Genomic DNA, 15,132 nt, shown 5'->3' with positions numbered 1-15,132 from the left:
AAACTGGTTAGAAAATACATACAGTAAATGTTATATGGTCGTATTATATCAATACTGCTCATAAATTGGTGGACAAATCCCAAGAGCAGTCAAGTGTTTCATATATCACGTTAATTTATTCACGAAATGATATTACAACTCACTACTGCGTTCAACAGATTGGATAAAATCCCATTAAAGCCACTTACTTCGATAATGGAGATGCTGCAGGAGTGATCACTCCGTGTTTGGAAAAGATAGAAGCAGTACCCTCCATCCAGATACAGAGAGACAAACACAGAGAGACAGGTAGACAGAAAGAGAGATGTGCAAAGAGAGACAGCGAGGTAGACATAGAGGCAGGCGACAGATAGAGAGACATAGAGACAGGCAGAGAGAGAAAGACAGAGATATAGAGGCAGGTAGACAGAAAGAGGGACAGACAGAGATATTGATGCAGGTAGACAGAAAGAGAGACAGACAGATTGAGATATAGAGATAGGTAGACAGATAGAGACAGACAGAGATATAGACACACATAGACAGAAAGAGGGACAGACAGAGATATAGAGACAGGTAGACAGAAAGAGAATCAGAGAGAGAGACGGAGGCAGGCAGACAGAAAAAGAGACATGGAGGCAGACAGATATAGAGGCAGGTAGACAGAAAGAGAGTCAGACAGAGAGAGACATACAGAGATATAGAGACAGGTAGATAGAAAGAGAGACAGACAGAAATATATAGCGATAGGTAGACACAAAGAGAGGCAGACAGAGAAATATAGAGACAGGTAGACAGAAAGAGAGACAGACACATAGAGATATAGAGACGGGTAGACAGAAAAAAGAGACTCGGAGGCAGGCAGAGAGAGACGGACAGAATGAGATATAGAGGCAGGTAGACAGAGAGAGACGGACAGAATGAGATATAGAGGCAGGTAGACAGAGAGAGACAGACAGAATGAGATATAGAGGCAGGTAGACAGAAAGAGAGACACACAGAATGAGATATAGAGACTGGTAGACAGAAAAAGAGACACAGAGGCAGGCAGAGAGAGACGGACAGAATGAGATACAGAGGCAGGTAGACAGAAAGAGAGACAGATATGCCTTGTCTGACACATATTATTAATCACGATATAAAATCAGCTGATGAGTAAAAGGTGCCTCCACTACATAAAAATGGCGGTACGTGCGACTCAAGAAATGATGGACTGCTTTCAGTCGTTAGTGTTTTTATCACTGTAATAAAAAAAAAAGCTGACAAACGAATATATGACTAACGTGATTACGGTGTTACAGTATCGCGGCTACGTATAAACACTCATCCCTGTGAATGAGCTGTTACTATAGAAACAATAACGTATTAGAACGAGCGCATTAATATAAACCCTTGTAGGATTTGTAGGCGGAGCTTCTGTTAGAGAAAACAAAATCAACCCCACCTGACCAATCACAATCCAGACTCTCAGTCCAAACCAGCTGACTGGATTTTAAATATGCGTGTTCTGTACTGAATGTCGTATCTTAAGTTCATGGAATTCATTGAGTGCATATTGTCTAATCAAACGTCTAATATCGTAGCGTGTATGACATTTTATCTGCCATATCTCTCAACCAAAAAGTCTCATGAAACTCCCTTTGACATCGTAAAGCGCTTTCTGATGTAAAGAAACATTTTTCTGCGCGTGACACGACAAGCGCTTGACGGCTGCGTTTGAAAAATTGCTTTAATGCAAAAATAAGTTTGGTACATTTTAAAGAAAGAAAGAAAGAAAGAAAGAGGAGCCATGCCTTTAGGCGGTCTGAAGAAAGAGCTGATGAAATATTCAGTACGTGAGAGACGAGCCTTGAGAGGAAATATTAATGAGAGCGAAGATGTGCAGACATTGAAGAATCATTTATATCTCGGAGCCAAAACGGTCTTGTGATTTATACCAACCCTAGAAGTGGGCCTGCGCCGCAACGACGCTGCCAGCAGTTTAAAAGGATGAGAGGCTCGCTGTGCATACATATTCAGTACAGCGCTGAGGAACATCACCACCACCACCACCACCACCACGCTCGTCTGTGTGCGTCCTTCCAGCGCTCACGGGTTTAAAAAAAAAAAACGACAATGATGAGGGACAGAGTAAATAATAGCGCTTAGCAAGAACATCTCATAAAGAAATATGCAGTGTTAGGGTTTGGGGGGAAAAAAAGTGTCAGTGTTTAAAAATAAGAGCGTAAAATACTATAATACAGTCCACGGAGGACGTACTATATAACAGTGGTGGCTCTGGGTTACTGATCAGAAGGTCGGGGGTTCAAACCCCAGCACTGCCACTGTTGGGCCCTTGAGCAAGGCCCTTAACCCTCTCTTAGCTCCAGGGGGCGCTGTATCATGGCTGATCCTGCGCTCTGACCCCAACTTCCTGACATGCTATGGTATGTATGGGGTATGTGATCAATAAATTCTCATGAATCATTATCATCATTATAATAAACTATGACCGTAGTGCATCCGTAACACATTATACACACGGCTTATGAAAATCCATTACACTTTAATTCGGAATTGTGACCATAATGCATTATAAGTAGCGCTTGTAACACATTATAACCCTAAGATACCCGAAATAAGGTGTTATCCGATCCTATTGCTTCACGTTTATGTCTGTTAATAACTGCAACTGTAAGTCGAAATTATTATTATTGTTATTATTATTATTATTGTTATGATTTGTATTACTTTTTTACAATGGTTTTAACTCTATCTTAAATGCTGCAGGTTTTGGTAACAACGAACGTCGTGACTATGAACGCATTCATATCGCGCGTATTATAATAAAATGCATTCATGAGGCAGTACACGTGTCGTTATGACTGATTACATAGATTACATAGCTATCTTGATGATGCATTAGCTATTGCTAACGTCATGCATTCTATACAGTACGCTAAGTAGCGTTCATAACACGTTATCGACAATATCAAATAATCCCACGTTGCATCGCGCGTCATAAGACTTTATTTATTTATTTAAAAAAAATTTTCTTTAACAAATGAGTTAAACCAGGGCGAAATATTTTAGCGCTCTAAAACTACACGTACACGCATATATAACTGCAGACTGATTCAAATAAATAAATAAATAATCATACGTAGGCTATAATATCGTATGTCTGTTTATAATCTACACCCAGGAAGTCTCAGCGTATATGCCTAATAAACGAACGACGGTGTATTTCTTTGTTTTTGTATTTGTTGATGCACACTAAGTAACGTGTGTACTTATGATGCAAACCGGACGCATTATAACATGCTACGAACGTGTTCCTACAACTGATTATAAATACGTTCTAAGCGTATCCGTCACTCGTTTAATCCGTCAATCGTTTTCGTTTGTAAATTTGTTTGCGGGAATAATTTAAAAGGGAAAAAAAAAAAACCTCCATCGTGACAGGTTTAAGCGTATATAATGAATAATAATGCACAGTACAAGACATTATGTCTTGCATACAGTATTAATAATTCATAATGCATCATAGAAACAGGTGTAGTGTATATAAACAAATAAAGCGTTAAAGTTTTAAATAAATTCCACACACAAAAAAAAATCCCAGTGCATTCTTTTTTTTTAAATTCTTTTAATTGAAACATAAAACTATAATTAAAATAACTATAACTATATTACAAAGTGTGGCCTTGTATAACAAAATCTTGAATATGGCCTTGATAGAAAGATGACACTTTATATTCTTACATCATAATGAATATTAACGACATAGAATTTGCATAGATGAGTCCATGAAACTATGGAGGTAATGGACGATTGAATCACATACGGAAAGATGGAGATTTGATTATTTGAGAATAGACGAGGTACATTAGGACATGATGATTTTTTATAAATTAGTCAGTCCGGACAAGATGCCTTAAATCTTTCACTATTGTATGTGTATGTAAAAATGTAACGACTTTTCATTTAAATATAAAAAACACAGATGCAATTACAGTAACGCAGTATAATCTTCCGGAGTTACTCGAGCCTCGATGTTTCATTTCACTGCATTTCACCGTCAGGACTGTCCACATCGGAGGCCTCGCCGTCGCCCTGTGCGTCTTGGCCGACCTTTCCCATAGCGAAGTTAATGAAGACCTGCAAAGACGAGTCGAGACAAAAGGTTAGCTTTGCCTGTCAGTTTAACAGTCGCTGTCTTACTGTTTTCATTCTCTTCAGGATGTAAGAATATATAAATCTGCTGGGAAACAACTCTCCTTTTTCCCCCCTCTTCAATCCGTCCTGTTTCTCGTTCACTCGTTAACATACACTGTATACCGTATAAGGGAAAGTTGCTTGTATTCAGAACCCGGTTACGCACGCGCTTATGTTTGTTTTTTTTTTCCTGAGTGTGTTAAAAATGTGTTAACCTGTGTGTAGTTCATGCCTCTGAGGTTGGCCTTGAGTAGAAGCATCCAAGAATAGACCGCTGCCTTTAAACCCAGGAAATAAATCCGAGTGTAGCACATCGACGATATATTGCCGCCTGAATCGTCCTAGTTGCGATTATACCATTAATCACTTATAAAATAGCACTTGATCCAGCACGTCCTATCATCTTGCATTTTAAGCACGTGCATAACTTAGACACGAGATACTAAATCAAGGTCGTGAAATCGTACCATGTGTGTATGTGCAGGACGTAGGATCATTCATCATGCTTTTAATCAAATAATGGCAATGTTTTGGGGTTTTTTTTTGTTTTTTTTTTTTTGCGCTCTGGTGTAAAGAAAACGTGGCCATGCTTTAAAGGATAAGCTAACGGAGCACTCATCATCTTCGCTTATAGATTATTCATAACTTTATCTATGAATAAAATAATAATAATAATTCACAGCAGGTCTCTGTTTTGAAAACATCCAGCACAGCGCCCCTAGAGGTCAATAGCATGCATGAATATGCACATAATAAGCCCAGCTGCAAAATCGTGCATTTTTACATACGTGTTCGAATACTGATGCACGGTGCATGCAATTCAACTCTATATGGCTCTGTATCATGACTGCGAATTTGTCCTTAAAATATTTGAGTGCTAAATTGACCTGGATGAATCCTGCAGAGTCTGTGAGAAGTGTGTGTGTGTGTGTTTAGGAGAGAGTTTATAGATGAGGTGCTGTTCAGAATACAGAAGAGGTGATGAATAGAGGGATGTAAGAGTGTGTGTGGGCTGGTGGAGGAGGAGGAAGAGAAGGAAGTGGAGTGAGACGGTGAATCTGTAGGTAAGGTGGAGTGTTTAGTTTGATGGACAGGCGGTGCAGGTTGTGATTGACAGGTGTAATACAGCCACCCTCACAGCTCTCACCTCATCCAGTGTGGTCTGACTGACGGAAAAGTGCTTGATCTGCAGCGCCGCCTTATTGGATTCCAGCTGGTCAAAAATGTCAGCCACGCCCCCGGGAGCTACAGGAACGTGGTACACCACCATAGCCGAGTGATGGTCCTGTAGGAACGCAGGGAAAGAAAAAAAAAAAAGCCTGAGAATCACTGTGATCTACAGTCAGTTCCACTGACAACCAAATGTGACCATTTTTATTATTTAAAAAAAAAACCCTTTTATTCTACCAAAAAAATGATTCGCATGAAACGAGTCATATGAAGTGATTCACCTTCAGGTAAGTGCTGGGGAAGTGCTCCTGCATGAACGTGGTGATGCCGTCCATGTCGCAGGATGATGAGGTCAGGTACATCTTCACCGTGAAGCCGCTGCCGAACCTGCCGGGCCGAAACGGGTCACGGTTAATCTCCGGCGTTACCGCTAGAAGCTAATGTGGAAAATACTAAATAAGAGATACGGAGAGGGATAGAGGAAGTGGAGATTTCTGACCTGTTCTTGATGTGCTGTAAGGAGCCCAAACATCTGAACTGGCCTTGAACCATGATGGCAAGCCGAGTGCACAGAGCCTCACACTCCTCCATGCTGAAACAAACAAATCCAACACACGCACGTTTAATAAAAATAAGAAAACACCTTAATCTCACGCTTTGCTCGTTTTTCATCTTAAACACGTTATTCGGTTGCTACGGCGACGCGTTCTGCAGAATCCCTGACCGTCATGCAAGAATCTAATCCTGACTGTTAATGTGTATGTTGGAGGAGCTGCGATGCGCCTGGTTTTCCTCCAAACGTCCTGGGAAAGCTTCCAGACGAAAATCTGATTGCCTCTGCCAAGAGGTTACATCTGTTTGGAGTCTTCATCCAAAAACAGCTCAGTGACCACAGAATCAACTTCTGACACGGCCATCGCGGTCCGCTGACCGAAACCTCACTGAAAAGCTGTGCATAAACAAAATCGGAGTGCAAAAGTTTGTACACCCTTAAGCCCATGACCAAGAAATTAAATTTACAGCATGGAGACATTTAGGATTTTAGTTTTCGCAGACGTTCAAATTCACAAGCGAACGTTAAAAAATAAATAAATTCACTTGGTTATAATTTCAAACTTTAGCGTCTCCCTTTCTGATTGTGATAGAAAATGTGACATAAATATTCTTTAATAATTCTGTAATGCATGCCTTTGTCGTTCAAACTTCTGACCTATTTGTTTGTTTGCTTTTTGTTTGGGTTGTTTGTTTTTGGATTGTTTGGTTGATTGTTTGCTTGTTTGTTTGTTGTTTGGTTGGTTGATTTTGATTTGTTTGATTTTTGTTTGTTTGTTTGGTTGATTTTTTTTGGTTGTTTGCTTTCTGTTTGGTTGGTTGGTTAGTTTGTTATTTGTTTGTTTTTTGTTTGTTTGATTGATTTTTGTTTATTTGGTTGATTGCTTAGTTGATTATTTGTTTTTTGTTTGGTTGATTGGTTGCTTAGTTGATTGGCTGTTTGTTTATTGTTTGGTTGATTGTGTCGTTTGTTTGCTTGCTTTTTGTTTATTTGGTTGGCGGGTTGTTTAGTTGTTTGTTTGTTTATTTGGTGTTCCATTTATATAGTGCCTTTCTTACATCCAAGGCCGTTTTATAGCCTTACAGTAACACAAAACGCAAAATAAAATAAAATAAAAGAAACTCTTACGTAACCATTGGAAATACTGTGGAAAGAGAAGAAAATTTCTGTGAAAGGCTTTAGTATTGTTATTTGTAAAATATTTTAGGTTTCATAGATGTTCCTTATCTCAAGCAGCAAGGAAGGGAAAAAAAATTCTCATTTCATGTTTCCTTTTTCTGATTGAGATCTAAAATATTCTCCATTCTATAATCATTTTTCATACCTGCCTTTTGCCTTTATAATTGCTGACCTGTTTGTTTGCTTGTTTATTAGCTAGCATTCCATTTATATAGAGTTTTTCTTAAATCCAAGCTCAGTTTCCAAAGTAACACGAAACCCTTAAGGAACTCTTAACGAATAGAAAGAGACGTGTAATATTGTGTGAAAGGGAAAGTCTCTCGTTCACACAGCATTGTTTTTTTTTAGGAAACACCTTTAGTATGCTCTCAGTTGTAATCATGGTATTTTATTTGTAGATCATTTGTAACCTTGAGGTACATTCTTCTTCAACATGATCGCTGACAAATTCTTGTGTACGACAGGAACAAACGAAACCCTTATAATGGAGATGACCGAGACGGTTTTGCGTACTGTCCGAACGCTCGTACCTGTGTGATGTGAGAACCACGGCGCATTTTCCCATCACTTCATCAGAGATGATCTTCCAGAGGTGGCGTTTGGAGCGCGGGTCCATTCCTGAGCTGGGCTCGTCCTGCGCGAGAGAGGGGGCCAAGCACACAAAGCAGGTGATTGTGAGTAAGATAAGAGCTTCGGTATCTCACACAGCATCGGTAGACCCAGGGTAGTAATAAAACACAACAGGAGCTGAATGGCGAAATAAAAGGAGCTGGATGGTGAAACGAGAGAGCGGCTGATGGACAGATGGACAATGTAGAAGCTGTTATTATAAACTGTGAATGTGCGCCGTTTTTGAAACAGATTTTTACGCTGTAGTCGAGAAGGAGGAGGTGGTTACCAAGAGCAGGATCTGTGGCTGTCCAATCAGAGCCAGGGCTGTAGAGAGTTTACGGCGTGTTCCACAGCTGTAGCGTTCGCTGATGATGTGCCTGTGGTAGTTCAGCTCCAGTTTCTTCAGGAGATAGTTCACCACCTGAGACACAAAACACCTCATTATTCGTCAATCTCAAATGATCATAATGTCACGGACGACTACGTTTTGATACATTAAACAAACAAAAACTATGACGTTGCCAAGGTTTCTCACAGAGTTTATCTATTTGTTACACTGTCTTAGTCCTGGCAGCATTTTAACTGTAATAAAGTTCTCGATTCCTGAACATTACATTAATATTGTCCTTTTAAACCCAATGTATTGTTGAATTGTGAAGAAATGAATTGCGTGCCCTGCGATGGACTGGCACCCTGTCCAGGGTGTACCCCGCCTTGTGCCCGATGCTCCCTGGGACAGACTCCAGGTTCCCCGTGACCCTGAATAGGATAAGCGCTATAGAAGATGGATGGATGAAGAAATGAAAAGTGTGCTGTTCGGAGAACCCTACACGACACGAATGCTGTTTCATCATTAAATGTAAAGAAGATAATCAATGACAGGATGATGCGATTAAAGCAGCGTTACTGTTACCACCCTGACGTGGATTATTTACCTAGAACAACACGTCCAGATGGGTTTCATTCCTCTTATGGGTCAACAATTTGCCGATGATATCGATCGCAACACACCGAGAACCTCCGATACTGCATTTTTCTTTTTCTTCTGCTAAACACTTTTAGCTGTTTATGATTAGAATAATAATAATAGTAATATATTTAGAGAAATGCAGGTCATCGGGGTGTTCTAACGACCGGAGCTGAAAGACATTAAAAGTGATTAATGAATCTAATGATGTTAGCAGCAGGCTGCAGTGCAGCCACGCACGGTGCGCATGGACTGTACGCTCATTAGCGTTTCCTTATGAGAATGACTTTTATATTGATATGGTGTATGTGGATGACTTGTGTATGTGTATAATTGTGGGGGTTTTTGTTGTTGTTGTTGTTTTTTTTAATGAGAAAAATTTCCACATTGGTGGACAGTAAAGTTAAACCAATCAATTCCCATCAGTGCTAATAATACATTTCGACCATATGTCTGTCTCTTAGAACTAGAGTCCGACGAGTCAAAATTCGCTGGAATAGAGACCGGCGATTAATTATTTGCAACATCTCGGCTAGAAATGTTCTCAAACTTGCGCTAATCCCAAGACGACCTTCCCAAGTAAAATAACCTTATATGAACGCTAATGTTTTCTTCTTTTTAAAGTCAGCTACCTTTTTTCTGCCTTTATATATACATTTTAACATTTATTTCAGTTTTAATTAATGAAGCACTAATTATCGTCAGAAAAAAAAGAAGAAGAAAAAAAAAGAAAAGCTTCACAAGCCGGTTTAACGCGGAGAGCACGGTAATGAGCGGCGTTCGAATTAAAACGCCGCCGCGTTGAAGTGTGCTGAGGCAAAAGCCTCGCCTGATGAATGCATCGCAATTAATTGGGTTCCTCACATCAAAAGCGCCAAACTGCCCGACGCTGAATATTAACACCTCAGCGTGGACCTGGGCGAAACCCTGACGAGCTTTCAGCACAAAACGATGCTTCAAAAAGCCGTCTCGTGTGTTCTCCGTTTTCCTTTCATACGACCTACGATTCTTTCTTTAATTGTCCGGGAACAGGAGGTGAATAACGTCGAGACCGGCTCTTCAGCTCGTGCCGGTGTGAAACGGTGAAAAAGATCTGAAATGACTCAGCGCTTCCATTAATCTTCCATTATAGAGTATGTGCTGCTCCGAGAGTAAGAGTCATCACCTCCAGCGTTAAAGCGATTTTAAAATAAAATAATAATCATCTCAGAGCTCAGGGTGCTGGAGAAACTCTTGTGTGGTTTTTAAAAAAAAATTTTTTTATAAACGTTATAATAAACGATGATTAGTAGAAGGGACGTACCTCGAGAGAAAAATACGAGGAGGACCGCGTGGAGAAGAAACGGATTGTGTGGACCATCGTTACTTTATTTAAAGACTTAAATAGTTAATGAAGATCTCACCACTGCATTCCGAGTTAGGGGTTTATTTTTTTTTTTTTTTGGGGGGGGGGGGGGTTACGACTGAATTACCACTGCAAGATTAAATAATTAGCTTTTATCGCTAATCAATATGGAGAAACGGCGACGCTGCCCAGTCGCATTCAATACTCCACTCGCATAGGCCTCGCTCAGTTTAGAAAGTCACATGGTGTTGCTATGTGGTTGCCATGGTATTCCAGTTGCTTGCTAGAGTGTTGTGCATAGGCATGTAGTATGGAATATCACCTGGGTACTAGGTGTTAATTGGTTGCTATTGTGCATCAACAATCTTCCCAAAAAGCACAGGTACACCCTTCACCAAGAGTGTAATAACTCACATGCTCTAGCTTGAGAAGCAGAAGTGTTGCGCTAGTTAGTTTAAGAGGTTAAACTAGCAGATTAGCATGTATTCAGACGGGATCAAAGCGGTGGACCACGCCCTATTAAAAAAAACAAAACAAAAAAACAACCACCCTAGTGCTGTTTTTCCCGTCACAGTCACGCCGTACAAGTGACCACTCGTGTGATGTAGGTCATACACACTCACGAGTCATGAGGGAACGTCAACGAGAGTGCGCCGAGAACGTTAGCGGGAAGCTCAGAAAAGCCACAGTGAGTATCTGATGAGAGGAAGTAGGTGCGACTGAGGGCACTCTGTACGAGTACGTTAGCATTAGTGTAAAGACGCCGTCCCACCTGATCGATATCTCTCTTACAGATGCCCCTGATGCGAGCGTAGAAGTATAGGTGCTCTTCTCCCGTCAGCAGGTCATCCAGAGCGTCCACCTGCGGGCAGTAGCCGATGTTTATGCCCTCCGTCCTGCAGTCCATGATGTCCACCGTCCTCCTGAAACACAGCATGCTCATCAGAGGAAAACATTACAAAAACGTGTGCGAGGCTGGGAGGCTGGCTGGGAAAAGTAGACATTAGGAAATGAGCGAATTACCCGTCCCGGTCGAGCACTTGTGCCAAGCCGTGTGTCGGACTGATGTCTCCGGTTAGCATCTTAAACGTGGTGGTCTTTCCTGCTCCGTTGACTCCCAGCAATCCAAAGCACTAGGACAGAAATACAAGCTTTTAACGTCATGCGTAAAACTGAACAGAATCCGTTTCATTCGCTATAAAAACGCTTTTGGTTCTCGGTCCGAATCACAACGCGAGCACGACGGCACCATCGGCGCTCGAAATGCAGACTTCTTTCAACGTTTGCTCATTTCCCCGTATCTCGGCCTCGTTCGCCTGTTGTTCTTTTGAAAACGGTACAAGACAATGCTTTATTACAGTCTCGCTTCGTAACATGTTTATAAGCCATCAATAGATGACGTGTTAATCATTCATTAAGGATTATAACCTGGCTACATGCATTTGTACGCTACTAGTACATTCATTAATAACGGATTTACAAACGGATGCAAAAATACCGGGTTGTAATAACGTCATCATTTATAACGTGTTTATAAACCATCCACAGATTATATTTATTTTATATAAGGTTCGAAACCTGGCTCCATATTTCGTAATTGTTTTATAGCAACCCATATAAGACACAATTATGAAATATGGACGACGATATCAGTTTATAACACATTTATATGCTGTTAGTAGATCATTTATTATTTATTAAGGACCAACCGGGCGATTTAATAACGCTGGTGCTCTATGACATGTTCATAAGCCATTGAATACATGATTTGCTCATTATTGATACGCTATTGCTATATAATTAGCAACCCATGCACAAAGAATTACTATAACCTCCTCCTAATTGTCGGTTTGATAATATCATGTTCTAGAACGTTCATACAGCTTTAATAAACGTCGTGTAATTACTTATTACGGTTTAAAACCTGCTTACAAGCATCCATGCATCATATAACCATATAAATAAACATAACTCGCTCTCCATATATGAACAATAACTTATAACGTGCTTCTACGCCATTCATAGATGAAGTGTTAATTATTTAGTACAGATTAAAACCTGGCCACAAAATTGGCATATAATTACTAACTCGGATACAGAACAATAAATTGCCTCATAAAGTGTTCATAAATGATATGTTGGCTATTTATTCATGCGTAGAGCCTTGTTATAAAGCGTTTCTGCTGAAATGGCGTATAATTGTTAACCTATTATTTTTTTTTTTTTTTTAAAATAAGCAAAACTGTTTTCTTGCACGGAGTGAAAAGATTTCAGCTTTAAAAAGAAACTATCGATCATGTAAGTTAATGAATAAATCTATAATTTAAAGGGTTTAAAAAGTCTTTCGTAATAATAAATAATTCACCGGTATCATTGTTTCTGAACTGAAATGATCAAGTTGTTTAATAATATGAATAAGGATTAAACCGCGCTCGCGTCACGTCACCGCGCTACATAATGCGTTATAAATGATTAATAAATGACCTGTTGTATTGTTATAAACGTTATGTAAGTAAATTATATAGATTATGGAAGGTGTTTGTGTATGGGGTGCTTATTGTAAACGGTTTATAATCATGTCGGAATGGGTCATAATTACTACGTGGTTATAAAACGAAAAGAGACAATGGGTGCAGAATGTTTGGAATCAGCACTGACCTCTCCCGCCGGTATTCCGAAGGACAGGTTGGTGACGGCCTGCACTCGGTGGTTCAGATGTTGGTAGATCTTGGTGAGCTGACTGACCTGCAGCAGGTCAGACCCGGCGACTCCGCTGTCCACACGCTGACGCTCAGCCAACACGTCCTTGTCCACGTCCTCGCCCCGACTTCCTGTCTGAGGCACCCGCGGTCGGCGTGTCCACAACCGCCTGGTCAGAGACGGAGAAGACGTTGGCACGACATAACAATATGGATTTGAAGCTTGCACACTGTTTCTGCTTTCACAAAAGATTTTCATCAGAAAGCAGAAGCAATTTTAATCGCTTACAAACTGTCCGGGTGTTTTGAACACAATGGGGTTGTATGGGATATATTCGCATATTGATCCTGATAGGTTGAAATATGATGCATTCGAGATAACAAGCACGACGTTCTGATGATGCCATAAGGGGGCGTTTGAGATAACGAGCACGACGTTCTGATGATGCCATAAGGGGGCGTTAGAGATAACGAGCATGACGTTCTGATGATGCCATAAGGGGGCGTTAGAGATAACGAGCATGACGTTCTGATGATGCCATAAGGGGGCGTTAGAGATAACGAGCATGACGTTCTGATGAGGTCATACGGGGGTGTTAGAGATAACGAGCACGATGTTCTGATGAGGTCATAAGGGGGCGTTAGAGATAACGAGCACGACGTTCCGATGTCATAAGGGGGCGTCAGAGATAACGAGCATGACGTTCTGCTGAGGTCATAAGGGGGCGTTAGAGATAACGAGCACGACGTTAAGTTGATGTTATAAGGGGGTGTTAGAGATAATGAGCATGACGTTCTGATGAGGTCATAAGGGGGCGTTAGAGATAACGAGCACGGCGTTCCGTTGAGGTCATAAGGGGGCGTTAGAGATAACGAGCACGGCGTTCCGTTGAGGTCATAAGGGGGCGTTAGAGATAACGAGCACGGCGTTCCGTTGAGGTCATAAGGGGGCGTTAGACATAACGAGCACGACGTTCCGATGAGGTCATAAGGGGGCGTTAGAGATAATGAGCATGACGTTCTGATGAGGTCATAAGGGGGCGTTAGAGATAATGAGCATGACGTTCCGAGGTCATAAGGGGGCGTTAGAGATAACGAGCATGACGTTCCGTTGAGGTCATAAGGGGGCGTTAGAGATAACGAGCACGGCGTTCCGTTGAGGTCATAAGGGGGCGTTAGAGATAACGAGCACAACGTTCTGATGAGGTCATAAGGGGGCGTTAGAGATGACGAGCACAATGTTTCGTTGATGTCATAAGGGGGCGTTAGAGATAATGAGCATGACGTTCTGACTGATGATGTCCTAGTGGGTGTTTCTAGAGTTGACATTCTGTAGATGATGTCATAAATGGTGACCAATCAACACCTTCACTTCCTTGCACATAGTGGAACTAATACACACTCGGTGTAATCACTCACTGCTGTCAGGTTTTGTTGGTTTTGTCAATCTTATCCCTTTACTGTTTTTTTTTTGTTGTTTTTTTCCATTCTTTCTTCCACCTGACTCCGCCCTGCCCCACGGTCCTCACCTGACTTTGCGGAGGAGCCACTTGTTCATCAGCAGCCGCAGAGTGAAGCAAATGAACCCCTGCAGGAACAGCGAGATGAACATCCACCCCAGGACGTCCATGCTGAACGGGTTCTTATAGGCGTCCACTCCGTACGTGCTCAGGATCTGGACCTGCAGGTCCACCCGAGCCAGCTCCATCAACCCGTTCCCAAAACTGAACTGAGGGAACACCAGGAACACTTTGCTGAGGGTGTGGTACACCGCCTGGATGTTCTGAAAAACAAGACATAATGGCGTGGTCAGTTTGTTAATCATTAATACTTCCATACGGTCTTTACACCATCAATAATTTACACCTGTCCATTCACTTTAGTTTAAAATAAATAAGCATCGTTTAAACGAACAAATATAAATTTCACTTTTAAAGTGACACGTTCCCATTCCGCACATTACTCCGCAGCTCTGTTCGTACTTCGTACTGTACAAAGAGTCTGAATTCAGCACAGAACGTGGCTTTAAAAGAAGGTGCAGCACTTTGGCAGACCTCCGGTTTGTTTCTCACCTCCATGTTGTGTTTAGTTTGTCCCAGGAAGTACACGATGGCCGTGGAGATGATGGTGTTCATGCTGATGAAGAGGTTGATGCAGACGTAGCAGATGAAGGCCATCTCTGTGTCTTTGAACACGGTCGACACCAGGTACATCCAGGGGAAGCTGGCAAATCTGTAAAAGAGCCACGGGAATTCAATTAACCCGAGCACAAGTCGTGCCCAGCAAGTACAAAAGGAGAGAAAAGTAGTGAGTAAAAAGGGGGTGTAAAGAAGGGAGAACGTTCAGGAGCCAAGCTGAGAGACGCTGAAGATAAATGACTTCATCAGGCGAAGCTTTTCTCTCGCCTTTTTGCAACGATCTGCTTTTTTAT

General features: G+C 41.3%; 1 protein-coding gene across 3 annotated transcripts in view; it reads right to left on the bottom strand.

The window, feature by feature from the left end:
- Nucleotides 1-4,014: 4,014 nt before the first annotated feature.
- The window catches only part of abca12 (ATP-binding cassette, sub-family A (ABC1), member 12), a 94,742-nt gene continuing 83,624 nt past the window's right edge, over nt 4,015-15,132 (bottom strand). For all 3 annotated transcript variants that reach the window (XM_053680743.1, XM_053680742.1, XM_053680741.1), the window contains exons 60-70: nt 14,774-14,933; nt 14,231-14,484; nt 12,661-12,871; nt 11,026-11,135; nt 10,775-10,925; nt 7,977-8,111; nt 7,609-7,712; nt 5,846-5,938; nt 5,628-5,733; nt 5,324-5,461; nt 4,015-4,119 (exon numbers count right to left, since the gene is read on the bottom strand). In XM_053680743.1, coding sequence (XP_053536718.1) covers nt 4,024-4,119; nt 5,324-5,461; nt 5,628-5,733; nt 5,846-5,938; nt 7,609-7,712; nt 7,977-8,111; nt 10,775-10,925; nt 11,026-11,135; nt 12,661-12,871; nt 14,231-14,484; nt 14,774-14,933 — 1,558 coding nt within the window. In that variant the 3' untranslated portion in view covers nt 4,015-4,023. The remainder of the gene's footprint in view (nt 4,120-5,323; nt 5,462-5,627; nt 5,734-5,845; nt 5,939-7,608; nt 7,713-7,976; nt 8,112-10,774; nt 10,926-11,025; nt 11,136-12,660; nt 12,872-14,230; nt 14,485-14,773; nt 14,934-15,132) is intronic.

Source organism: Ictalurus punctatus, chromosome 6 (assembly GCF_001660625.3).
Source record: "Ictalurus punctatus breed USDA103 chromosome 6, Coco_2.0, whole genome shotgun sequence".
NCBI lineage: Eukaryota > Metazoa > Chordata > Actinopteri > Siluriformes > Ictaluridae > Ictalurus > Ictalurus punctatus.
The sequence above is the reverse complement of the archived record's forward strand: the minus strand, read 5'-3'. Positions and strand labels throughout refer to the sequence as shown.